We start from the raw sequence: 26,189 nt of genomic DNA, 5'->3' as shown, positions 1-26,189 counted from the left end.
GCCATCAACACACTTGATGGAATTGATTTGCTCAACAGTATATTGAACTTGATTCATGTGCTGGGTTAGTGTCCAATATGACCACATGTAGCCATTTCCAGAGATTTACATTTAGATGTGTAAACCCAAGCATTGGATTAACTGCAACAATAAATTCTTCTATATAAAAATATATAAAATATATGTAACAAAAAAAATTCAGCAACACTAAAACAATATGTCTAAAACTGAAAGACATACTGATCAAGCTTCTTAGCAAGTCAAAATATTGCTTGGGTGTGTGTATCTAAACAACTCAAATTTTAAAGACTTGTCAGTGATCCACAAACGAGTGCAAATTAACAGAACATCTCATTGGAGGTTAATCTGGCCAGTTTTGCGGCAGATGTTGCATTCATTTCTAAACTAGCATAAAAGATCACAGATTGCAATTTGTATTAAATACTCCACAATCATCTGCAACAGCTTGGTAAACTACACTGAAATAAAAAGTACAATTTAATAGAAACTCTGGATCAATTTTACAGCTGAAAAACATGTCTTGCACTGCATGGCAGATTCAGAAAATAAATTACAAATCTCCATATTAACTCACTCAAATTCCCATCTCCACTCCTCTCACAGTAAAGCAGCAAGCTATTTAAACAGCTTTTGTCTGATTATTAACAATAGTCCATATATTCTTAAATGCTGTCTTAAGAGATTGAATCATCAGAAAGTTCTCTCACATTGATTTTGGCACAGTATTTTTACTCAAATTTCAAAGTAATATTCTGTCTCATTTGGAAAACAATATTCAACAGACATTATTTGAAATCAGATAATGATTTTTTTTAAAAAAACAACTTTAACACAGCAGAAGCAGCTCTGGAGAGGATTGAAAACACAATTTACTGCAGCCTACTTACCAAAGTCACTGTTAAGTTCATGGCCAAGCCCGCATAACAAATCCATGGCATTGTAAAAACTCAAACAAAATGACCAACTCGTCTAGCAGTGTAGGAGCGTTAACTGCAGCAAATACTACTCCTTGTTATATGCATAGATCCTCAGCAGTATGCTGCTCGCTGCCAACTCATTTGTTGCACGTAATCAAATTCAAATGCAGCAGTTAACATGTATCTCATCATTCCACTGTCAGAGAACACCAGCAAAACACTAGAAACTCTCTCAGGAATCACCACTAAAGCAATTCCACCCTCTCAGCAGCAGAAGCAAGTCCTAACTTTCAAGCTTGATCATCAGAAAGTAGTTTAATTTAGCTCCAACACTCAACGGCCAGTTATTTGGCACACCAGATTTTTGTGGCTCACTTTACCTACATATCTCCAATGTCTGCAATGTCAAAGGTTACTCAAGTCCTGATTTATGGACTAGAGGGGTGTACAGAATTGCACAAGTCAACATGCAGCATTAGAGACATTTAAAATAGGATACTATATTGGTCTACTTCAAAGGGATGCACAGTAAATCTAAAATAAAAGTCTATTCTACAATGACACACAAACACGTATTTATAGCAGAATGCTACACTTCATCCATCATGGTCTGAACCACCTCTTTACTGAAGTAATGCAAAACGAAGCGCTCTACCCTGCTCTCCCACCTGTATCTTTTTCTGTCATGGTCTGTGCTTTGGACCCTTTGACCAATTTACCTATTAAAAACGCTTTACCCAAGTGCTCCTGTTGGTGAGGCAGACAAAGGGACACAGAATTTGGTTTGCAGTTCAACTTAATATAAACAAAATATTCCTTATTAAAAAACACCACATGAGCATTTCTCAAATTCCTAGAATAATTTACTCTCTCTCCAGATCTGACAAAGTACATTACCTGCAATGATCAGAATGGTTGAGCTGGGCCACTGGAATCTCTTTCCTCGCAGATGTAGGGCTGGTTCTCTTCCACTAAGGTAGGTCTTGCAGGTCAGGGCAGATCTTCTCTCTGTCTCTCTCCAGGCGGTTGGAGCTCTGCTGCTGGGCCAGGTCATGTCTTTGCTGAGTCTTCAGTGAAGGGCTGGCTTCTAAGAATGTGTCTCTTTATCCCATACCTCCCTTTTGTCTGACCTTCCAGAATGTGTGTGCCCTTTGGCCAATGGGGCTGGCTTCAGATCGTCCATTTGAGTTGTGCCAACACCCTTCTCTGTTGCCATGCTAGGGGTGTAAGATGCATATACTCAGGCAGTCAAGACACCAGAATGTCTGATCAACACTTCTCCATTCCCAAAACCTCAGGCTGGTTGCAACTAGTTCCCCCAAGCCTTTGCAACTTGTTGGATCTTGGTTTCCACTGTTCTCCTCAGCCGATAGCTGCTGGCTGCTGTTTAATTTAGTTTGGCCAATTTTCTGTCAGGTCTGATATCTACAGCAAGGACCAACTAGGGGCCTGTGGTCATTTGACCACACGTTCAATGCTGCAATGTTTATTTTACTGGCAAAGCCAGCATCAGTTGCACATGGCAAGGCAGTTGCTTCATAAACCATTTCCACGAGGATTTAAGGGTTTGCAATATCACTGTGGGTGCAGGCGAGGCTGGAGGATTTTGATTCCTAAAGAATATTCATAAACCAGGTGCGGGTATACAACAGTTAATTATAGTTCTCGTGGCCACCATTACAGGACTAGCTTTATATTCTAGATTTACTAATTCAATTTAAATTCCATCAACTGCTTTGGTGAGATATGAACTCATGACCCCAGAACATTAGCCTGATTGCCAGTACAGGATTTTACTGCAACAATATCTCTCTGTTTATATGTATTTATTAAATAAAGCTGTACCGACGCTTATAGTATTTTTAGGGTAGGTAGACTTGCTCCAGATCTTCTGATCAAGAGGTAGGTAGAGACCACTGCATTATAAGACACTTTTTACCTTTTTACACCTCTGTGTTAGATATTCACTCACTTCTCCCAGGAATGCTTAATGCCTGTTGCCTCAATGAGTCTGTGGCACAAAGGAAATGCTTAAATAACAGTGTGTAATGAAGTCATACTTCAACACTTGGCAGAGGAACTGACTCATCATTTTCAATCATTTATCCTCTCATCACTAGCTCACCAACTAGAAGGAAGTAGTCTCTTCCCTAATCACTCCACTGAATGTAAAATCACAGATTGAATTAAATCTGGTCTCCTCAGTGCCATGCTAATTCGGGTGGAACCATCCTTTCCGTGCAGTGAGATGCAGTCAGCTCTCTTGGATAAACAGCTAGCTTATGGATCAGATCAATACCAACAGCAGGGGTGATCTTCTATGCTCTGGGTGAGGCAGCCTCCTCACCACAAAAATATCACACTACTTTTCTGTAACTCACTGAATAATTAGCAAGGTCCTGCTTCCTAGCAGGGAATCCAAGGAGAAAACCTGTGGGGCATTTAAAGATCCAAACTAAAATTTATAATTAATTCAGACTATAATTTGGAGAATTGCAGCCAAAGAGAGGGCTGGATTTGTTTAGTAGCATTACCCCCACCAAGAAAGCTGCCAGATCTACATCCTATCAGCTTAAGAGGTGACTAGCAAGTTTCTCATTTAAGCGGAGTCTGACAGCTTGTGGACCCTAAAAAATACATCTGGAATCGCACGTAGGTCAGACCAGTTTAAGGATGGTAAATCTCCTTCCCTGAAGGACATTAGTAATCCAGATGGAGTTTTATGACTGTGGTCACCATTGAGCCCACTTTTTTTTTTCCTCAATTCTAGACTTTTACTGAATTCAAATTTCACCATCCATCCTAATAGGATTTGAACCTGTGTCCCCAAAACATTGGCCTGTGCCACATTCACAACCTCAGACTGGGGCAAATGGAGGCCCCCCCACAACGCATCAGACTGGTTGTTCTGCTTTCAGAGTCAGGAAACCAGCCAATCCAAACTGCCAGAAAGGCAGGGAATTGGCTGGGTGATGAGTGGAGGACCTTGAGGTGATTTTAGCTGTCTCAACAAGGGCCTTAATTGCTGATTTTGGTTGGGGAGGGGATACTATTCGAGGACCTACTCACCCAATTCGAGCTTCTTACCACAATAACAATGTGCCTTAGTCATTGTAATCAATTCCTACTACAACACTCAAGCTGCTACTGACCATTTGATGATTATATTTATCTGTAATCACATTATAAAACAACACAAGGTTTCTATGTTCAAACAGTTCCCATTTTCTTCCCATCACTTAATGGTAAGGACCTGGGGAGTGTTGCTGACCAAAGACGCCTTAGAGTGCATGTTCATAGTTCCTTGAAAGTGGAACTGCAGATAGACAGGATAGTGAAAAAGGTGTCTGGTACACTTACCTCTATTGGTCAATGCATAGAGTTTAGGAGTTGGGATGTCATGTAGCGACTCTACTGGACATTGCAGTATTCCAAAAGTGACCTCACCATGCAATTCTGTTCTCCCTGTTGTAGGAAAGATGTTGTGAAACTTGGGAGAGTTTGGAAAAGATTCACAAGGATGTTGTCGGGGTTGGCAAGTTTGAGCTATAGGGAGAGGCTGAATAGTCTGGGGCTATTTTGCCTGGAGCATCAGGGACTGAGGGGTGACCTTGTAGAAGTTTATAAAATCATGAGGTGCATGGATAGAGTAAATGGCCAAGGTCTTTTCCCCAGGGTAAGAGAGTTCAAAAGTAGACTGCATAGGTTAAGGTACAAGGAGAAAGAGTTAAAAGGGATCCCAGAGCAACATTTTCATGCAGAGGGTGGTGTGTACAGAATGAGCTACCAGAGGAAACGGGGTGGAGTCTGGTACAATTATAACACTTAAAAGGCATGTGGTTAAATGAATAGGAAGGGTTTAGAGGGATATAGGAGACAAATGCTGGCAAATGTGACTAGATTACTTAAGGATATCTGGGTGGCATGGACAAGTTAGACTGAAGGGTTCCATGTTGTACATATCTATCTCTTTAAGTGCTCCACCCATTCCTAGTTTTGGTTTCATCCTAAAACAGATAATTTCAGACCTGTTCTCCTTCAACTTCATTCAACACCTGTCTACCTTTCCCATTAACTCACCCTCATATTCCAGAGAGTGTTAGAGGTGGCTCACTGTTTGCCAAATTCCCCTGTGAGCCCATTGGATCAGTTTCAGTTAGAGGCAAGCTGCACCAAGATGATTAACGGAGGTCCTCAACGTAGCTTCAGGAAAAATAATTTCATGTTCTCCTTTAACAGCTAACCGGCAACTCACTCAAATTTGCTTCTGGGAAAAGGGAGTGCAGTTGACTTTGTTGAAAGTTTTCAAATATATACACACAATAGAGAATTCCTGTGTGATTACAGAATAGATCCTGCAATGAGTAAAGCATTGATTTCATTCTTAACAAGTGAAGACTCATGGATTTTGATATTAGAACTGTTTCTCCAATAATTCAAGAGACCAGTAAATGCCTACAAAATGACTCAAAGAATGCAACCGTAGTATAGTTTTGAGCGAGCAACACAAGATTACAAACAGAACCGGAGGAAATGGAATGCGTGAGCCTGCATCTGGCAGATGACACTTAATGCATTCCTAATCTAAATTACGCATGTGACGGGTAGAGTTCTGAAGGCTGTCGAATAGGAAGGAGACTTAAAGGTTATTGCACCACAGACTCTAAAGCACATGACAAAAAGCAAAATATCATGCAACACTGACAACTTGAAACAAAAAGAATGCTGGAAATTCTCAGCAGATTTGGTAACATCTATGGACAGACAAAAAATTTTGATTTGAGGTTTGATCTGTTGTCAGAGCTTTAGAATGTATTTCTAAGATAAACTATTGAAAATACATCATTTTGTCTATGCACAAGACCTTAAATTACCCAACACCAGAGATCATCATTGCTTTGTTGTAATAGGAATGAGAAAGAATGTATTATAGTCAAGTTTGTGGATGCCACAAAACAGGCGGGAAGGCAAATGGTAAGGATTGCAGACTGCAGAAGGATATAGAAAGATTAAGTGAGTAGGCAAAAATTTGACAGATGGAATAATGTGTGAAAGAAAATGTGAGGTTATGCACTTTGCCAGGTAAAATAGAAGAGCTGAGTATTATTTAAATGGGGAAAGACTGCAGAAAGCTACAGACTAGAAGGACTTGGGAGCGCTTGTCTATGAATCACAAAAAGCTAGCATCCAAATTCAGCATTTAATATGGAAGGCAAATAGATGTTGGCTCTTTATTTCAAAAGAGAATACCGTATAGAAGTAGGTAGAAGCTTTGCTGCAACAACACAGCAAGCAGACCACAGCTGGAATACTGTAAATTACTTTAGTCTCCTTAACCAAAGGACGGATAGACAGGAACTGGAGACAGTCTAGAGAAGGTTCACCTGGTTGATCCAAGGTATGAAGGGATTCGCTTATGAGGAGAGGGTAAGTAGGCTGGGCCTGTACTCTTTGGAATTTAAGCAGAATGATAGGCAACTTTATTGAAACATAAGATTCTTAGGCACCTTGACAGGGTAAATGAAGAAAGGCTATTTCCCCTTGTGGAAGAGTCCAGGATGATACAGCATAAACTCAGAGGAATTTGTTCACTCACAGGGTGGTGAAACTGTCCAATTTTTTTTTACCTCTTAGGGCAATTATGGCTGGTTTGTCAGTATACTCAAGGAGGAGACAGATTATTAAAATCAGCAAGGGTTATAGGAAAAAGGCAAGAAATTGGTGTTCAAGATTGTCAGATCAACTATGAGCTTAAGAAATAGTGGGGCAGGCTCAATGGGCTGAATGGCCTGCTTCTGTTCCACATCTTATGGGCTGTACAGGATTAACTCAGTTTTGTGTCTGTGTGTTATGCAACATAAACTTCTACAGGTGTATATCTCTTAGCAATTTTGTTTGGAGAACCTTAAGTATTGTTTGCTTTCCATTCATACAAAATACAGAATGAGCCAAAAATAAATCTTCGCTCAAATATTTCTGGTGCACCTTCCAACATTTTAAAATTGACTGCAATTCTAAGACTTATCATATTTAAACTAATTTACTCTTTGGAAATGTGGCACACAGACTTCAAATCAAAAGCCCCATGAGTGGCAGTGCAGCTTCATTGCCAGTCATAGCAGACAATTTACACTGACTGCTTAAGGTTAACAAATAGTCATTTGCTAGGTCACAATTTGGATACAGCTGAAAAACAAGACGCGCTGTTGAAGTTTTTCACGAGACCATAAGGCATTGGAACAGAAATTAGGCCATTCAGGCTACTGAGTCTGCTCTGTTAGTCAATCATGGCTGATAAGTTTCCGAACCTTATTCACCTGCTTTTTCACTGTAACCCTTGATCCCCTTGACAATCAAGAATTGATTACATCTCTGTCTTAAATCAACTCAATGAACTGGCTTTCAAAGCCTTCTGTGGCAGGGAATTCCAAAGATTCACCACTCTCTGGATGAAGAAGTTTCTCCCTATCTCTGTTCTAAAAGGTCTTCCCTTTACTCTAAAGCTGTGTCCTTATATCCTAGTCTCTTCTACTAATGGAGGCAGCATCCCAACATTCACTCTGTCCAGGCCATTCAGTATTCTGTACGTTTCAATTAGATACCCTCTCGTCCCTCTAAACTCCATCAAATATAGACCTAGAGACCTCAAACAGACCTCATATGTTAAGCTTTTCATTCCTGGGACCATTCTTGTGAACCTCCTCTGAACCCACGCCAGGGCCAATGCTTCCTTCCTGAAATATGGCGCCCAAAACTGCACACAATACTCCAAATGTGGCTCAACCAGAGCCTTACAGAGCCTCAGAAGTATATCCCTGCTTTTATATTCCAGTTGTCTCAAAATAAATGCTGGCATTGCATTTGCCTTCCTGACTATTGACTGAACCTGCAAGTTGACCTTGAGAGAATCCTGAACTAGAACTCCCAAGTCTCTTTGCACTTCAGACTTCTGAATATTCTCCCCATTTAAAAAATAGTACTTGTTTTTATTCTTTCTAAAGTGCAGGGCCTCACACTTTCCCACGTTGTACTCCATCTGCCACTTGTCTGTCCACTCTCCTAACCTGTGCAAATTCTGCAGCAGACACCCGCCTCCTCAATACCACCTGTTCGTCCACTTTTGTATTATCTGCAAACTTAACCAGAATGCCCTCAGTTCCTTCATCTTGATTATTAATATATAAAGTGAAAAGTTGTGATCCCAACACTGACCCTTGCGGAACACCACTCGTCACCATTGCTACTCTGAGAAAGACCCTTTTATCCCACTCTCTGCTTTCTGCCAGACAGCTGATCTTCTATCCAATCTAGCATCTTGCCTCTAACACCATGTGGACCTTATCTTACTCAGCAGGCACCTATGCAGCATCTTGTCAAAGGCCTTCTTGAGGTCCAGGTAGATAACATCCACTCGCTCTCCTTGGTCTAACCTGCTCATTACTTCCTCAAAAAAATTCTAGCAGATTTGTCAGGCATGACCTCCCTTTCATGAAATCATGCTGACTTTGCCTTATTTTACCATGCATGTCCACGTATTCAGAATCTCAGCCTTCACAGTGGACTTTAAAATCTTACCCAAGACCGAGGTTAGGTTAATTGGGCTGTAATTTTCAGTCTTTTGCCTTACTCCCTTTTTAAACAGGGGTGTCACGTTAGTGATTTTCTAGTCCTCTGGGACACTCCCTGACTCTAGTGATTCCTGAAAGATCACCACTAATGCTTCCACTATCTCTTCAGCTTTCTCCTTTAGAACTCTGGGGTGCAGTCCATCTGGTCCAGGATATTTATCCACTTTCAGGCCATTCAGCTTTTCTAGTACCTTCTCCTTGATGATGGCCACCATATTCAGCTCTGCCACCTGACTCTCTTCAATGTTTGGGATATTAGTCGTGTCTTCCACTGTGCTGACTGATGCAAACTAATTATTTAGTTCCTCAGCCATTTCCCTGTTCCCCACTACTATCTCTCCAGCATCATTTTCCAGCAGGCCAATGTCCACTTTTGCCTCTCTTTTGCCATTTATATATGTAAAGAAATGTTTACAGTCTTCAATTATATCACTGGGTAGCTTACCCTCCTATTTAATTGTCCAACTCCTCATTTTTTTTGTTGCCCTTTGTAAGCTTCCCAGTCCTCTGGTTTCCCACTGCCCTTCACCACATTATATGCTTTCTCTTTTGCTTTTATGCTATCCCTGACGTCCCTAGTCAGCCATGGTTGCCTCATCATCCCTGTACTATGCTTCTTTTTCCGAGGGATGAATTTTTGCTGTGTCTCCTGAATTACTCCTAGAAATTCCTGCTACTGTTGTTCCACTGTCTTACCTGCTAGGGTCTTCTTCCAGTCAATTCTGCATCGCTGCTCCCTGATGCCTCCGTAGTTTCCTTTATTCGGCTGTAACACATTACTTCAGGTTACATCTTCTCCCTCTCAAATTGTCGAGTAAATTCAATCACATTATGATCACTGTCTCTTGGGGTTCCTTCACCCAAGTGCCCTTATCAAATCTGCCTCATTGCACAACACAAAATCCAGTGATAACAAAGTGTAGAGCTGTATGAACACAGCAGGTCAAGCAACATCAGAGGAACAGGAATGCTGACGTTTTGGGTCTGGACCGTTCTTCAGAAATGGAGATTTCAGAAATCCATTTCTGAAGAAAGGTCCAGACCCAAATCGTCAGCTTTCCTGCTCCTCTGATGCTGCTTGGCCTGCTGTGTTCATCCAACTCTACACCTTCTTATCTCAGATTCTCCACCATCGGCGGGTCCCACTATCACTAAATCCAGCATTGCCTGTTCCCAGATGGGCTCCACCACAAGCAAAAAACAAAAGGCCATCTAGGAGACATTCCACAAATTCCTTTTCTTGCAATCCGCAACCAACCTGATATTCCTAGTTCACCTGCATATTGAAATCCTCCATGCCTTTCTTACACACCTTTTCCATCTCCTGGTGTATCTTGTGCCCCATTTGCACTCATTGGGACAATTGGCAAAGAATGCCGAAACAGAAGGGGGAAACAACATTTATATTGTGCTGACTTTGTGGCAAGCAGATCCTGATTGGTAGGAGCAACAGATGACACACTCTACATATTCCCAGTTTCTCAAATGATACTGTACACAAGATTTTATTGGCAGCTTGCAGATATAAGAATTGAGGTGCTGGAGGGAGGACATAAAACTGTCCTCAAGTCATGTGCTAGCCCTTCAAATACCCCAGCATCTGCAGATGATGCACTGGACTTACCAGACATCTCAGAACACATTGTCAATCCTTGAGAAGGAGAACAGGTTTAAAAGCAATGTTTGTGTACAGTTAATTCCTTAATGTTTACTTGGCCCTCCATTCTCAATGTACATTGTGACTATACTGTAAACAGGACCACTATTAACACAAGTGGCTCCACAGCCCATTCTACAAATTTCTCAATTACCACATGTAGAATCATTTACTGACTAGGTGATTCTTCCTTTAAGAGTTAGATTTCAAAACCAAAATACAAGCACAGAAGTGCTGATTATAAAATATTAGGGGCTATCCAGTAAGACAATGCAGGAATGGAAAGAATGCAAGACATGACGTGAAGAGAGACATCAACGCAATGAAGTTGACTTTGAGATACCACGACTGCCAGAGTTTGTTTAAGTAGTATTTTTGACTCAACAAATCACAAATTAATACGGCATCCAAATTTATTTTTCATTCAATTGTACAGAAAAAGTTTAGATATTAACAAGTAAATATGAAAGTAAGAAAGCATGGGATTCAGGGAATTTGGCTGTCTGAATACAAAACTGGCTGTCCAATAGAAGACAGAGTGTGGTAGTAGATGGAAAGTATTCAGCCTGGAGCTCGGTGACCAGTGGTGTTCTGCAGGGGTTTGTTCTGGAACCCCTGCTCTTTGTGATTATTATAAATGACTTGGATGAGGATTTGGAAGGGTAGGTTAGTAAGTTTGTCGATGACACGAAGGTTGGTGGAATTGTGCACAGCCTGGAGGGCTGTTGTAGGTTGCAACAGGATGCAGAGCTGGGCAAAGAAGTGGCAGATGGAATTCAACCCAGAAAAGCGTGAAGTGATTCATTGTGAAAGGTCAAATTTGAATGCAGAATACAGGGTTAATGGCAGGATTCTTGGCAGTGTGGAGGAACAGAGGGATCTTGGGGTCCACGTCCATACATCCCTCAAAGTTGCCACCCAAGAGGGCATATGGTGTGTTGGCTTTCATTGGCAGGGAATTGAGTTTAAGAGCCGTGAGGTTATGCTGCAGCTCTATAAAACTCAGGTTAGACCACACTTGGAATATTGTGTTCAGTTCTGGTCAACTCATTCCAGGAAAGATGTGGAAGCTTTAGAGGGGGTGGAGAGAAGATTTACCAGGATGCTGCCTGGACTGGAGGGCAGGTCTTATTCGGAAAGGTTGAGGGAGCTAGGGTTTTTTTTCATTGGATCAAAGAAGGGTGAGAGGTAACTTGATGGTGGTTTACAAGATAAGAGGCATAGAGTGGATAGTCAGAGACTTTTTCCCAGGGTGGAAATGGCTATTACGAGGGGGCATAATTTTAAGGTGACTGGAGGAAGGTACAGGGGAGATGCCAGAGTTTGGTTCTTTATAGAGAGTGTGGTGGGCGTGTGGAATGTACTGCTGGCAGTGGTACTGGAGTCAGATATTTTAGATATTTTTAAACTACCCTTGGATAGGCACATGGAGAATAGTAAAATGTAGGGTATGCAGAGTACTTTGATTTTAGTACGATAATACGTTGGCACAACATCGTGGGCCGAAGGGCTTGTACTGTGTTGTTCTACAATGTTCAATGTTCAACGTTTAAATTCCAAATCGCATTGATGTGATTCAGATAATCATTTTCAATAAAATATAAAATCCACATTTGATAGAAATAAGAGTAGAATAATGTAGAGATCATTAGGCTAGGGTCTTTACATTGTTGAATTTTGAACCCTGAAAATCATTAGAGTCTGATCATTATGCAGATGAGATTTGACATTGGGCTATTCTTAAATGCTGTTGTTTTACATTTTAATTTCGTACGTGATAGCCACTGCAAGATTTACTTGCAGATGTGGCAAAATTGATCCTGTCTGTTGTAGAGTGTCACCTGTCTGTAATTAATGCAGGGATCTGAATAAATACGGCAATTAGGTCCAAGAATTTTATTGGAGTTTGCCACATCAGAAATTAGCCTGTTGCCCATATGTATGTTCTCAATTGAGTATCCAATATTCAATGTGGCTTTTCCAATGAATGCATAAATCGATATTTATTCTTTTCCTGTTGCAATTTTCAATTCTAGTTGTGAAATATAAAATTCTATTGGCCTCTCTTATGGCGCTTTATACTAGCATTCCCCAGGTAACAGTGTGTGCATTCAGCAATATGATAATGAATGCTGCTGGATTGATCAATACTGCTCTTTACGTGCACAACATCCTGGATGGCCATTATATGTGGCTCACGTTGCTTACGGTTGACTATGAGTGCTCTCATGAATGGTTGCAAATCAATTACTCAGAAGAGAACAAGAAGAGCAGTGGCTTTTGACAGACTTCCTGCCAGTGATCATGCATTTGATAGAAGCAGGACACAGGCCACAATCACAGCCCTATCAACCATGCACCTTCTTCCTCATCAACTAGACGAGTCAGATGTAAAAGGAAAAAAGCTATCCCACAGATCAGAGTCATATACACAGCACCACCTTGCTACAAAATTACAAATTGAAATGTTCTGATCCACTTATTTTCAGGATTTCTCAGTCATAAATGTAATAGTGCACCCTAGTTTTATAACAAATTACATATTCAATTTAAAATCTTAACAATTACACATAATACAATACATGGTTCAATCTAGTTTAATCTGAAAATATTTAATCCTAATCATGTAATCTATCCCCCAAGGCCATCTTTTTAAAACAGTTCAAGAATCTAGTTGCCTGTACATAATACAAAAATCATGCCATTTGCGTCTGCACATTTTAAATTAATTACCAAGAGATGTATCATAGCATCTGTAAAGATGGTTGAGATTTGGTAGCAAGATATGATATTATTCCATTGGTGCTTTTTTTTAGAAGCTGATTTAAAGTGAAGTGCCTTTTAGATGTTATCAAGAGATACTGAATGGAGATTTATCGGTAATATTACATACTTATTTTCCCTGAATACTGCAGATCATCACTTGTAATAATTTTCCTTTCCTATTATCTCCTGACAGGAGCCACACATTACTACTAAAATTTATTAAGAGAATAGATGCCCAGAAAAATATGACTGCCATCAAACTCCACAATAATTGAAATAATGCTGGTATATTACATGCTAAGGCAGCTAGGACAAGTTCATTTCAAAACACTGAACACAGAATATTGAAAACACTGTATACATCGAAATCATATGTCACCTCACACAGTGTTTTACAAATGTCCACCACATTTCATACTATACCTTATGCAGTATAGGTATATACCTGACCCTTTATGATTATTAGCTATTAGCCTTGATCATCTCACAATTTCAAACATTTAACATGCTTTTGCTGAAATATTTCTGTCTATTCACTTTCCCTCTTCTGAGATTGATTCCATTTCCTCTTCACGTAGTTTCCAAGAGCATGATAAGTAGTTTGTCAGAAATAAACTTGTAAATACAATTAAAGATCTACAGTACCTCAGCAAATCTTCACATTAAACATTGAGAATCTACTATTCTTTAAAGGCATCTTGCTCTGAAACCCCTATGCCTACAATATTGGATTCCTTTCCAATCTTAAATTCTTTTCATCCATTGCGCATTTTTATACATGTACATATCCTGCATTGTCTGCAGGGATCTTTTAAGTCTGGTGGTAAAGAAAATAGAGAAAGTATTATCTTTTGCCAAACTGGAGAAGAACTTGCTTTATACTGATTCACTGGTCAGAAAAAAAAGCTAATTAATTGGGAAAAAAAGTCATAATTGATTTTAATTGGTTTTTAAATACTCCAAACAAATGATAGCTTCATGCTTTCAAGGTTCAAAAGGCTCCCACAGTTTCTTATTTTCACCATGACAAAAAGCAAGATTATTGAAAAAAATCTTTCAATTAGTGTTTCAAACATCCAGTACTTGTATCAAGAATCAAAGTACCAAATTAGGATAATGCCTTTCTTGTTCTGCTATTGCATTCTTGAAGTCAACTGATCCATCCACTAGCAGCTGGAACAGCTCATGCCTGTTCTGATTTAGCATGCTCAAAGGGCTTTTGAGGCAGTTATAGTGTCCCTACCTTTGGGACAGAAGGCCTATGTTCAAGTCCTACTTGCTCTAGAAGTGTGTCATCTCTAAACAGGTTAATTAAACAAACCAACGTGCTCAATTCATTGTTATAGTACTGGTGTAATGCATTAGTATGTATCTTTTTCGTCATAATCGGTGCTTTTATTATAGACCTACCATTCAAGAATTTTCCAAGGTATTTTTGTTTTACTGACTGAAGTAACCTTTATTAGCAAGATTTCAAATTTGTTAGAAATGAACAAATGCTTGTAACTAACACCACTCCAGCATTCAAGACATCCTTTAAAATAGATTTTATGGCTCTCTAATGTGAGCACTGTCCTCTGAATAAGTTTTTAGCAACTCACACTAACTGCTTGGTTTATAAGACTCACTGGCACTGAGATTTTGATTCAAAGGTACAGGAATTTTGTGAATGTTGGTACTAATGAGACAGTTTTCTATATCTATTACCTGAATGACTACTTTTCATTAGACTTGCAGATAAATGATGTAAAAATTATAACTTAATTTTGTTCCTTTACATGTGGACATTAATCACCATGTTAACTGTTTGTTAGAGGCAAACAGTAAATTTGCACCATTTGAGAATAACTGTACAGGTTGTTACAAATGTTTGATATCATAGCTTCTACATCAGAGCAGAATAGTGTTTTAGTTTTAGAATTGTGTTTTTTCAGGGGAATTGAAACCACTGGTAAGCATCTACAAGCCGATAAACCAGACAGACCTAAGACAATCCAAAAGGTAATTCCTTCTTATTGCACAAAATGGCATGTATTTAGTCTTAGCTAAAACCAAAACTGGAAATATGACATCTGTACTTATTCTAATAGAATGTGTATTTTAAGTGGTTTCTTTCTGTGATTCAGGTTTATCTCTGAACTTAATTTGTGTTTAGCCAGCAGGCAAAACCAGTTGATGTTTGGGGGAAAAAAAAGAGTTAATAGACCTTGTCATCTTTGGGTCTTAAGTAGCTTGTAGTTGCAAGCTGAGATATAAAGCCAGACCTACCTGTGGAGTAAAGCAAATTCAAGATTTATTGCCCATCATGTTGTCTGAGATTAGCAACTCATTCAGAATAAGATGAAGATTTTTAAGGGGGAAAAGCAACTTGAGATTTATTTAGCTGGAAGCTGAAGGGATAAAGCTACAGTAATCTTCTTGGTGGAAGAGAGTTAAATGTTGCTGCAACTGGAGCTTTGGGGAAAAAAACCCATCCCATCTAGACCCATCCCCCTCTAACCCACCTAATTTACACATCCATGAATACTATAGACAATTTGGCATGGCCAATCCACCTAACCTGCACATCTTTGGAATGACAAACTTTTCCCTCCTGAAGACATGAGTGAGCCAGATAAGTATTTATGACAACTGAAAGTGGTTACACGGTCACTGTGAGGCAAGCATTTTGTTCTGGATATTTACTGAATTCAAAATTTTCTCCTCTACTGTTGACCGATATTCTCAGAAAACAAGTCTTTTGTTCTGATTACCAGTGTAATGACATTACCAGTGTGCACCACTCGCCCTTAAGATCAGGGAACTCTTGGTGGTGGAGAGGGCATAAGAGAAGTAGATCTGAATCATATTAGGAACTCTTTATGGATGGATGTTTAGGTTTGTTTGATTTCCAGGTGATCATTTTTTAGAACAATATTAACGATCCCTAACTGGGTTGTAACAATGCCATTCATTCTTCAATTTAATCTTATTTGACACATCTATTTCCTAAATTATTCAATTTATTGCTTGGAAAATCTTACAAAATAGAATTAGATTTCCAGGGATATGCAACAATATCCACCACAGTCCACATTAATTCTTTGTAACCTGTCATAAACAGCCTCATCAAAACAAAGACACCCTTTTTAACTCAGTGATAACACTTACACTGTCATTAAGGTTATCTCACCATTGTTTCATTTGTAGTCACCTTCTGCCAGTTTATACCTACCTTCTGAACTATTGATGTTGTTATATATGAGATATTAAGCCTGCAAAGTTTCAGGCAATTAAAGTAGAGTTAATGTTTCAGTCCAGTGACTATTCTTCAGAACTGATAGTAGCTAGGAAAAGGCTGTATATATGCTGAAGACGGAAGAGGAAACACCAATGTTTCAGCCACAAAAATGACCCAGAGCTTCTGGCGGCCTGCCACTTCAATATGCCATCTTCTCTGGCCAACATCTCTGTCACAGGCCTACTGCAGTGCTCCAGAAAGCCTCAGCTCAAGCTGGAAGGACAGTACCTTATTTTCCACTTAAAGACTTTCTTGAACACCTTCTCGCAATTCCTTTACCAACTCCCACACCCCAGGACCTGTCTGACACAAGATGCTTTCAGCACAGCCAACCCACTTCCACTTGTAACGGTCCTAATTATCAGTTTTTCATTTTTCCTCACTTACCAGTATCTATCTCATTGTCTTTCTCTCAAATTCTGTCTCCACCTATCATACAATTTTTCTTCCACTCCTCCCAACTCCTTATCTGTCTTCAGCATATATATCTCATTTTCCTAGCTAACATCAGTTATGACCCAAAACATTAATTGTCTTTTCTCTCCATATGTTGCAAGAGCCGCTGAGTCCTCTAGAAATTTTGGAAGATTTGATTCTACAACTGAGTGGAAAATGTACGAGAATTATTGAATGCAAATCAATCTTTTACTTGATGATTGGTTCTAACACATGCACAGAAAACTTGGCCATTTCATGCCTTGCTCTGTTCAGTAATACACAGGCTTACAAAGCCCAAAACATGACAAAAATGCCCATGAGGAGACTTTGAAGAAATGTATGTAAATATTAATAGAGGGAAGAGGTTTATGTTATGGGAAATATGGGGTAGCTCTGCTACAAGAAAGATTACCAACCAGAATTGAACAATATAAATTCTGGAAAAAGTTCTATATAATGAAGTTTACAATCTTTGAATCAATGCCATGCAGAAATCTGTAAACAAAGGCATAGTTTGAGAGGTAGTTCAGTGAGCAACAGGAAGCCAGTAAAAGATAGTGAAAACATGAACAATGAGTTTGATTGTGGGACAGGAGAGAGTTGGAAAAGCTTTTTATGATGTGATGACTGGATTTCTGACATTTAAAATTTTCACTTTCAATTTGGGGTTTTCCTCATTGGTTTGAAAGAAAGCAATGTACTTTTGCTTACAACATCATAGTGAAGATGATTACGTTGTCAGGGATTCAACACAGTAATCAGGTGAAATCCTCCATAAATGAATGGTTAATAGACATAATAGCTTCAGTGAATAATAAAGCAAAATGGCTGCAATTTCTGGTCGCATATATAAAGCAAAAATGAATGAGGTCTAGGCGACTGAAGACAGACGAAGCTTTGCAAGAATATTGAGAATATAGAGTGAATCTGAAACGAGGCATTAAGAGGGCTAAGAGAGGACATGAGATATTGCTGGCAAACATGGTTAAGGAAAATCCCAAAGCCTTTTATTCATATATAAAGAGCAAGGGGGTAACTAGAGAAAGGATTGGCCCACTTAAGGACAAAGAAGGAAAGTTATGCGCTGAGTCAGAGAAAATGGGTGACATTCTTAACGAGTACTTTGCATCAGTATTCACCAAGGAGAGGGACACGACAGATGTTGAAGTCAGGGATAGATGTTTGCTTACTCTAGGTAAAGTTGACATAAGGAAGGAGGAAGTGTTGGGTATCCGAAAAGACATTAAGGTGGACAAGTCCCCAGGTCCAGATGGGATCTATCCCAGGTTACTGAGGGAAGCGAGAGAGGAAATAGCCGGGGCCTAAACAGATATCTTTGCAGCATCCTTAGACAGGGGTGAGGTCCCGGAGGACTGGACACTTGCTAATGTTGTCCCCTTGTTTAAGGAGGGCAGCAAGGATAATCCAGGTAATTATCGACCGGTGAGCCTGACGTCAGTGGTAGGGAAGCTACTGCAGAAGATACTGAGGGATAGGATCTATTCCCACTTGGAAGAAAATGGTCTTATCAGTGATAGGCAACATGGTTTTGTGCAGGGAAGGTCATGTCTTACCAACTTAATAGAATTCTTTGAGTATGTGACAAAGTTGATTGGTGAGGGAAAGGCTGTAGATGTCATATACATGGACTTCGGTACGACGTTTGATAAGGTGCCCCACGGCAGGCTGATGGAGAAAGTGAAGTCACATGGGGTCCAGGGTGTGCTAGCTAGATGGATAAAAAACTGGCTAGGCAACAGGAGACAGTAGTAGTAGAAGGGAGTTTCTCAAATTGGAGACCTGTGACCAGTGGTGTTCCACAGGGATCTGTGCTGAGACCACTGTTGTTTGTGATATATGTAAATGATTTGGAGGAAGGTGTAGGTGGTCTGATCAGCAAGTTTGCAGATGGCACTAAGATTGGTGGAGCAGCAGGTAGTGAAGGGGGCTGTCAGAGATTACAGCAGAATATAGATAGGCTTGAGAGTTGGGCAAATAAACGGCTCATGGAGCTCAATCTGGGCAAATGCGAGGTGATCCATTTTGGAAGATCAAATTCAAGGGCGAACTATACAGTAAATGGAAAAGTCCTAGGGAAAATTGATGAACAGAGAGATCTGGGTGTTCAGGTCCATTGTTCCCTGAAGGTGACAACGCAGGTCAATAGGGTGGTCAAGAAGGCATATGGCATGCTTTCCTTCATTGGGCGGGGTATTGAGTACAAGAGTTGGCAGGTCATGTTGCAGTTGTATATGACTTTGGTTCGGCCACATTTGGAGTACTGTGTACAGTTCTGGTCGCCACATTACCAAAAGGATGTGGATGCTTTGGAGAGGGTGCAGAGGAGGTTCACCAGGACATTGCCTGGTATGGAGGGTGCTAGCTATGAAGAGAGGTTGAGTAGATTAGGATTATTTTCATTAGAAAGGCAAAGATTGAGGGGGGACCTGATTGAGGTCTACAAAATCATGAGAGGTACAGACAGGGTGGATAGCAAAAAGCTTTTTCCCCTGAGTGGGGGTGCCATGAGTTCAAAGTGAGAGGAGGAAAGTTTAAGGGAGATATGCGTGGAAAGTTCTTTACACAGAGGGTGGTGGGTGCCTGGAACACGTTGCCAGCGGAGGTAGTAGACGCAGACACGTTAGCATCTTTTAAGATATATTTGGACAGGTACATGGATGGGCAGGGAGCAAAGTGATACAGACCCTTAGAAAATAGATGACAGGTTAGACAGAGGATCTTGATTGGCGCAGGCTTGGAGGGCCGAAGGGCCTGTTCCTGTGCTGTAATTTTCTTTGTTCTTTGTTCTTAAGTTCTATAGGTGGCTTTCAATGCACAGAAAAAGACAGCAAGAGAAAAAACATGATTGAGAATGACTGTGTAAAGTGCCTTTATGCAAATGTAATTGTACATCAATAAGTATTTAATCAGCAAGCATTAGACTAAATTCTACATAGCCAAATTTATGCTTTTGTTCGTCATTTCGGAAGTTCATCTAGGGATTGAAGTTCATGCAATTAGAGAGACAGTGGAGACACGGATTCAGAATTTTCTAAGGAACAGAAACTAAAGTAACTGCATTGGCATCCTGTGATTTAGTGGGAACAGGAAGACATGAGAAAGATACAATGAGAGGGAAGAATAGTAAAAATGGCAGGGGGGGCAGATGTGGTGAAGTCAGGATACAAAATAGAACATGACAATTAAGGTGGAAAAATGAGAATGAGACATTTTGGCAAGAAGAGGGAAGAGAATTTTCTGGACCAGAGACCAACTATGAAGACATGCATCAGACTTTACAAAGTTTGGCAGAATTTTAAAGAAACTTAAGAAGAATGGTACTGGGGTGAGGGAAAATGGAGTTAAATGGAGAGTCTGAAGTTGTTCTCAAGCTAAGAGGAGATTCAGTAGAGGTTGTCAGAAGTATGGAAGGTATGAAGAATAAAACAAGAATAAACAGTTTCCAGTGGCAGAAGGCTCAGCAACCAGAGAACACAATTTTTAAAATGTGGCTGTCACTGGTCAGGCCAGCATTTAATGCCCATCCTTAATTACCCAGAAGGCAGCTAAAAGTCAACCGCATTTCTGTGGAGTTGGAGTCACACGTAGGCCACACCAGGTGAGAATGGCAGTTTCCTGCCCTAAAGGACAGTTGTGAGCCAGATGGGTTTTCCCAACAATTGGCAATTGATTCATGGTCATCGTTAGACCTTAATTCTAGATTTTCATTGAATTCAAATTCCACTATCTGTCATAGCAGGATTTGAACCTGGGTCCCCAGAACATAGCCTGGGTTTGTGCATTACCTTGCCAGTGATAATTCCACGAGACAGTTGCCTCCGCAAAAGGTAAAAAGGAGATTTTTTTTAAAAAAAGTGTTGTGACAATTTGGAATGCACTGCCTCAAAGCATGGTAGAGGCAGACAGAGTGAGAATTGTAGAGATGTACAGCGCAAAAACAGAGTCTTCGGTCCAACTTGACCATGCTGACCAGATATCTGAAAAAATTCTAGTCCCATTGCCAGCATTTGGCCCATATCCTCTCTAAACGCCTTGCATTCATATACCCACTCAGATGCCTTTAAATGTTGTAAATGTACCAGCCTCCAACACTTCTTCTGGCAGCTCATTCCATATACACACTATCTGCATGAATAGGTTATCCCTTAGGTCCTTTTAAATCTTTCCCCTCTCACCTTAAATTTATGCCTTCTAATTTCAGAATCTCCAACCCTGGGGGAAAAAAAGACCTTGGCTATTTACCCTATCCATACCCCTCATGATTTTATGGCTAACCCTCAGCCTCTGACACTCCAGGGAAAATAGCCCCTGGTTGAATAATCTATTCAACGTCTACCTACAGCTCACACCCTCCAACCCTGGCAACATCCTTATAAATCTTTTCTGCATCATTTCAAGTTTCATAACATCCTTTCTATGGCAGGGAGACCAGAATTGCACACAGTATTCCAGTGGCCAACCAACGTCCTGAACGGCCACAACATGACATCCCAACTCCTGTATTCAATGCACTGACCAATAAAGGCAAGGATACCAAATACCTTCTTCACTATCCTATCTACCTGCAACTCCACTTTCAAGGAATGTAATAGTAGTATTTGAAACCAAGCATTTGGATTTGGATTTGAATAGGTTTGCAGAATATGCAACCAGCCTGAATCATACTGATCTGGTGTTACACCGTGAAGGAACAGAAGCCAGTTCAGACTGATGTACAACATGGTCATGCATGAAGACAGAGAGAAAGATCACTCCGATGATGATGATTATGCAGTGGTGTTGAGTGACAGCAGCCAGCAACATGACAATCCATTTGTCATCCGAAAGGGAAGTGAACATTATGTACCTCTCCAGACGGACATAGGTCCATCAGGATGGGTTGCCAAACCAAAACAGTATTACAAGTTCAATATTCAAACCTCAAACTCGATTTTACCTGTCTCTATAATTATGAGTTGACAACACAGACATGTGTTAAATTACATATATTGGGAGACTTTAAAAAAAATTGGGAAAAAGAGATGAGTATTGCATTTATATCCCTGAGTTAGAATGTCAGTACACTGTTCAGACGCCTGCTCATGATAGCATCATTGTATCACAGCTTGTGACCTGAGGCTATAAGAAGCGAAAAAGACATCAGTATAGATGCAAGATAACAAAGTGTGGAGCTGGATGAACACAGCAGGCCAAGCAGCATCTCAAGAGCACAAAAGCTGACGTTTCAGGCCTCGACCCTTCATCCCCCTCTCTGATGAAGGGTCTAGGCCCGAAGCATCAGCTTTTGTGCTCCCGAGATGCTGCTTGGCCTGCAGTGTTCATCCAGCTCCACACTTTGTTATCTTGGATTCTACAGCATCTGCAGTTCCCATTATCTCTCAGTATAGATGCAAATTGAAATACTGCAGATCCTCCATTGGTGCAATATATCTGAACAAATATCTGAATAAATGTTGTCTATCTGCCAAATCAGAAGTCTTCATCCAAGAATGATTGGCTTTGATTTGCAGTTCACTAGAAATTGTATGTTGGCCAGGAACTGAATTCTTTGAATTGACTAATGTCCATTGTAAATTAGGACAGAGGTGATGATTTTAGAAAGTTATGTCAGCAGGCAATGACAGCACAGAAACTTGATGCCAGATTTGTCTCAATACCGCATGGAAATGATGTATTTATTCGCACAGCAATAAAACAGCATCCTCCTCCATCATTTAAAACTCTGGCTGTACTTGACGCATACGAGAGAGGGAGGTGAGACAGTAAAGAAGTCATTCAGATGACTTCTGCATCTTCTTAGTCAATAGTATGACTCATCATTCTGTGCGCTGTGATGACAAAGGTTCCTGGCTCAAGTCTCCAGAGCATCCAACATCCCTGGCAAATGAAAAGGGGTTGGGGGGGGGGGGGAGGGAGGTAATATTGGTCTAATGTCAGTGGTGTCCCTGAAACGTCCCCAAGTGCTTGATAATCAATTAATTATTTTCTACATTTGTGTGGTAACCAGAGCTGACATCCATGTACAGCAAGATCCCACCAACAAATAAGTGACTATGTAATATGTACTGAAGTATTTTTGATCAAAGTATAACAGCCTTTACAAAAGTCAGAAATGCTACAGTCTTCCACAACATGGAACCGTTTTGTACCTTCGCTAATGTAGCACATCTTTGACACTGTGCCACAGCACTTTAACAGAGCATGCACAATGGAAATTCCCATTACTAATGAGGAGAAACCAAAGTGATGAGCACAAAACTCCAAGTCATGAATATATAGTTTCTGTAAGAATGATATATTGATATTACAGGCTGGATTTTCCTTCAGGACGATAATCAATGGCAGAGATCAGTTTAGGAACAGCATCGCTCTGCTGTCTCACTACCAACTCATCTTCACATAGATAAAAGCAATGACACACTCCCAGCAATAACAGTCGCTTACAGAGGCATGACAACTCCAGGGACACAAAAATAGAATGATGTAAAGGCAAGGTATTGCATTTTGGTAAAGCAAACAAAGGGGCTGGACTTACACAATTAATGGTAGGGCCCTGGGGGTATATTGTAGAACAGAGAGGCCTGGGGTTCGGGTACGTAATTCTTTGAAATTTGTGTCACAGGTGGACAGGGTGGTTAAGAGGCATTTGGCATGCTTGCCCTCAATGCTCAGACATTTGAATACAAGACTTGGGACATCATGTTGAGGTTGTGTCGGATGTTGGTGTGGCCTCTTCCGGAGCACTGTGCGCAGTTCTGATTGCCCTGTTATGAAAAGGATATTATTAAACTGGCAAGGGTTCAGAAAAAAATTACCAGGATGTTGCTGGGAATGAGGGGGTGGGCACTGAGTTATAAAAATAGGCTGGGATTTTTTTCTACCCCCTGAAGCGACAGAGTTTGAGGGTGACCTGATAAAGGTTTATAAAATCTTGTGGGACGTGGATAAGGTGAATAGCGAAGGTCATTTCCCTAAGGTGGGGGGAGCTCAAAATTAGGGGTCATATTTTTGAGGTGACGGAAGAAAGATTTAAGAGAAGGATACGAAGTGTAACTTTTTTTTTTAAACACAGTGTAGTTAGCACATGTAATAAACTGCCAGAAGTAGTAGGGGATGCAGGTACAGTTACAACATTTATAAGAAATTTGGATAAGTACATGGATAGAAAGGTTTGAAAGGATGTTGGCTAAGGGCAAGCAAGTGTGACTAGTTTAGTTTGGGTACATGACCAGCATGGTGCTTGGGCTGAAGGGTCTGTTTCCATACTGTATGGCTCTATAAACCATTTTCAGGAGGGACTGAAGTCACATTTAATACAGCAGACACATTATGATGGAGATTTGCAATAAACAGGATTCACAGTTAACAGAGTGATAGCTGGAAGGCAGCACAGGTAAGGATGAGGAGGCCAGAATCAAATGCTTTTCCCTCCCTTTCCGCCATCCACTACCACCACTCTTGTTGCTCTTTTAGTGATTCCTGTGGTATCCCCATTGCTATTGAGTCTACATTGTCCTCCTCACAACAAAAAAACAGAAGCTGCTAGAAAAACTTAGCAGGTCTGGCAGCATTTGTGGAAAAAAAAATCACAGTTAACGTTTCAGGTCTGGTGACTCTTCCTCAGAACAGTTCTGAGACCCAAAACGTTAACTGTTTTTTTTTTCCTTCACAGGTGCTGCCAGACCTGCTGAGCTTTTCCAGCAACTTCTGTTTTTGATCCTGAATTACAGCATCTGCTGTTTTGTCACTTTTTATTTTGCATTGTTATCCTGTTGTGTTTTAACTTTGGCTGCATTAAGAAAGCAAGGTACACTATTGGGGCAATTTCCGCAGACCTGATTCCATTGATATTACCACGCATCTAAATGACAATCAAGAGAGGGTGTGTGTGCTCACGCATGTGTATGGATGAGTGTGTGAGGGAGGGCAAGCAAGAGAGTGTGCATTGTTTGTCCATTTGTTGGGGGGGACGGGGCACTTACCTGCTCTGCTGACAATTATCCAATTTTGGCCAATTTATTGGAACATACAAACAAGAAACAAGAGTAGGCCACTCAGCCTTCAAGCCTGCTCTGCCATTCAATAAGACCATGGCTGATCTGATTTTGAACCCCAACTCTACATTTCTGCATATCCCTATAACCTTTCACCCCTTGGTAATCAAGGATTTATTCATCTCTGCCCTAAAAATATTAAAAGATTCTGCATCCACTGCTTGTAGAGGAAGGAAATTCCAAAGGCACATGACCCTCACACACAATCAGGTTCAGGAACAGCTTCTTTCCAGCCATTATCAGATTGTTGAATGGATTCTGGCCTCAAATAATGTAACTTGCAATGTAGCCTGTATGCCCCGAGTTTTTTTGACTTGTACGTCCTCTGCTTGCTGTGATCTGCCTGTAACACTTGTTAAAAAAAAGTTTTTCACTATATTTCAGTACACGTGACAATGAAATCAAGTTTGTTTTTCCTTTTTGCTGTTGTAATTGAGCAACCCAAATTATAAACTATGATACCAAGTTCTAGACGCTTCCACAAGTGGAAACATCTTTTCCTCATCCACCTGGTCAAGTTTTCTCAGGACCTTGCTTTTTAATTTAGTCATCTCTAACTCCTCTAAACTCCAGAGATTACAGACATCGCTTTCGATACTTTAATATCCTTCCTCATGGACAGTGAGCAGAACAATACTTCAGATGCGGTCTCCCCAATACCCTGTATAACTGAAGTCTTATCCTTGAATTCAATTCCATTCACAATAAAACATTCTATTAGCTTTCCGGATGCTTGCTGTATCCACATAACAACCTTCTGCGATTTATGCACCCAGAGCTCTGTCACTTTTCACATTGAGGATGTCCCTTGTCTTCTGTTTCTTTTTATGGTGAAATGGGCAATTTCACATTTTCTGACATTACAGATCACTGATCATCGAATCTCCAACAGTATGAAACAGGCCCTTTGGCCCAAAAAGTCCACACTGGCCCTCAAACATCCCACCCAGACCCATCCCCCTATAATCCAACGAATCAACACATCCCTAGACACTTCAGGGGAATTTAACATGGCCAATCCACCTGGCGTGCACACCTTTGGACTGTGGGAGGAAACTGGAGCACCCGGAGGAAACCCATGCAGACACAGGGAGAATGTGCAAACTCCACACAGACAGTCGCCTGAGGGTGGAATCAAACCTGGGCCCCTGGCACTGTGAGGCAGAAATACTAACCACTGAACCATTATCCTCTATTTGCCAAAACTTTGCCAATTCACTAAACCCAATCTTTGCAGGCTCCTTATGTCCTCTTCATGACTCACTTTCCTATCTATCTCTGCCTCCTCAGCAAACTTAGCAGGGATGTTCCAGTTCTACTTCGTTTTCACACAATGAAACAACAGTCACTAAGGTTTTCAAAAAAAAGGGCTCAGATCTATTGAACAACCACTTCTAAACAAGGTCT

The 26,189-nt window shown here is 40.5% G+C and overlaps 1 protein-coding gene across 8 annotated transcripts in view; it reads right to left on the bottom strand.

The window, feature by feature from the left end:
• Positions 1 to 26,189, bottom strand: part of grip1 (glutamate receptor interacting protein 1) — a 384,971-nt gene that overhangs the window by 129,707 nt on the left and 229,075 nt on the right. Inside the window, exon 1 of one of the 8 annotated variants that reach the window (XM_048549319.2) lies at positions 909 to 1,148. The exons of the other annotated variants lie outside the window; for them this stretch is intronic. Within the exon in view, the coding sequence (XP_048405276.1) occupies positions 909 to 954 (46 nt within the window). The 5' untranslated portion in view covers positions 955 to 1,148. Of the gene's footprint in view, positions 1 to 908; positions 1,149 to 26,189 lie in introns of those variants that run through there. 8 annotated transcript variants of the gene reach the window in all.

The sequence above is a fragment of the Stegostoma tigrinum genome, chromosome 18, assembly GCF_030684315.1.
Source record: "Stegostoma tigrinum isolate sSteTig4 chromosome 18, sSteTig4.hap1, whole genome shotgun sequence".
NCBI classification, from domain to species: Eukaryota; Metazoa; Chordata; class Chondrichthyes; order Orectolobiformes; family Stegostomatidae; genus Stegostoma; species Stegostoma tigrinum.
Note: the sequence above shows the minus strand (reverse complement) of the source record. Positions and strands in the feature narration are given on the sequence as shown.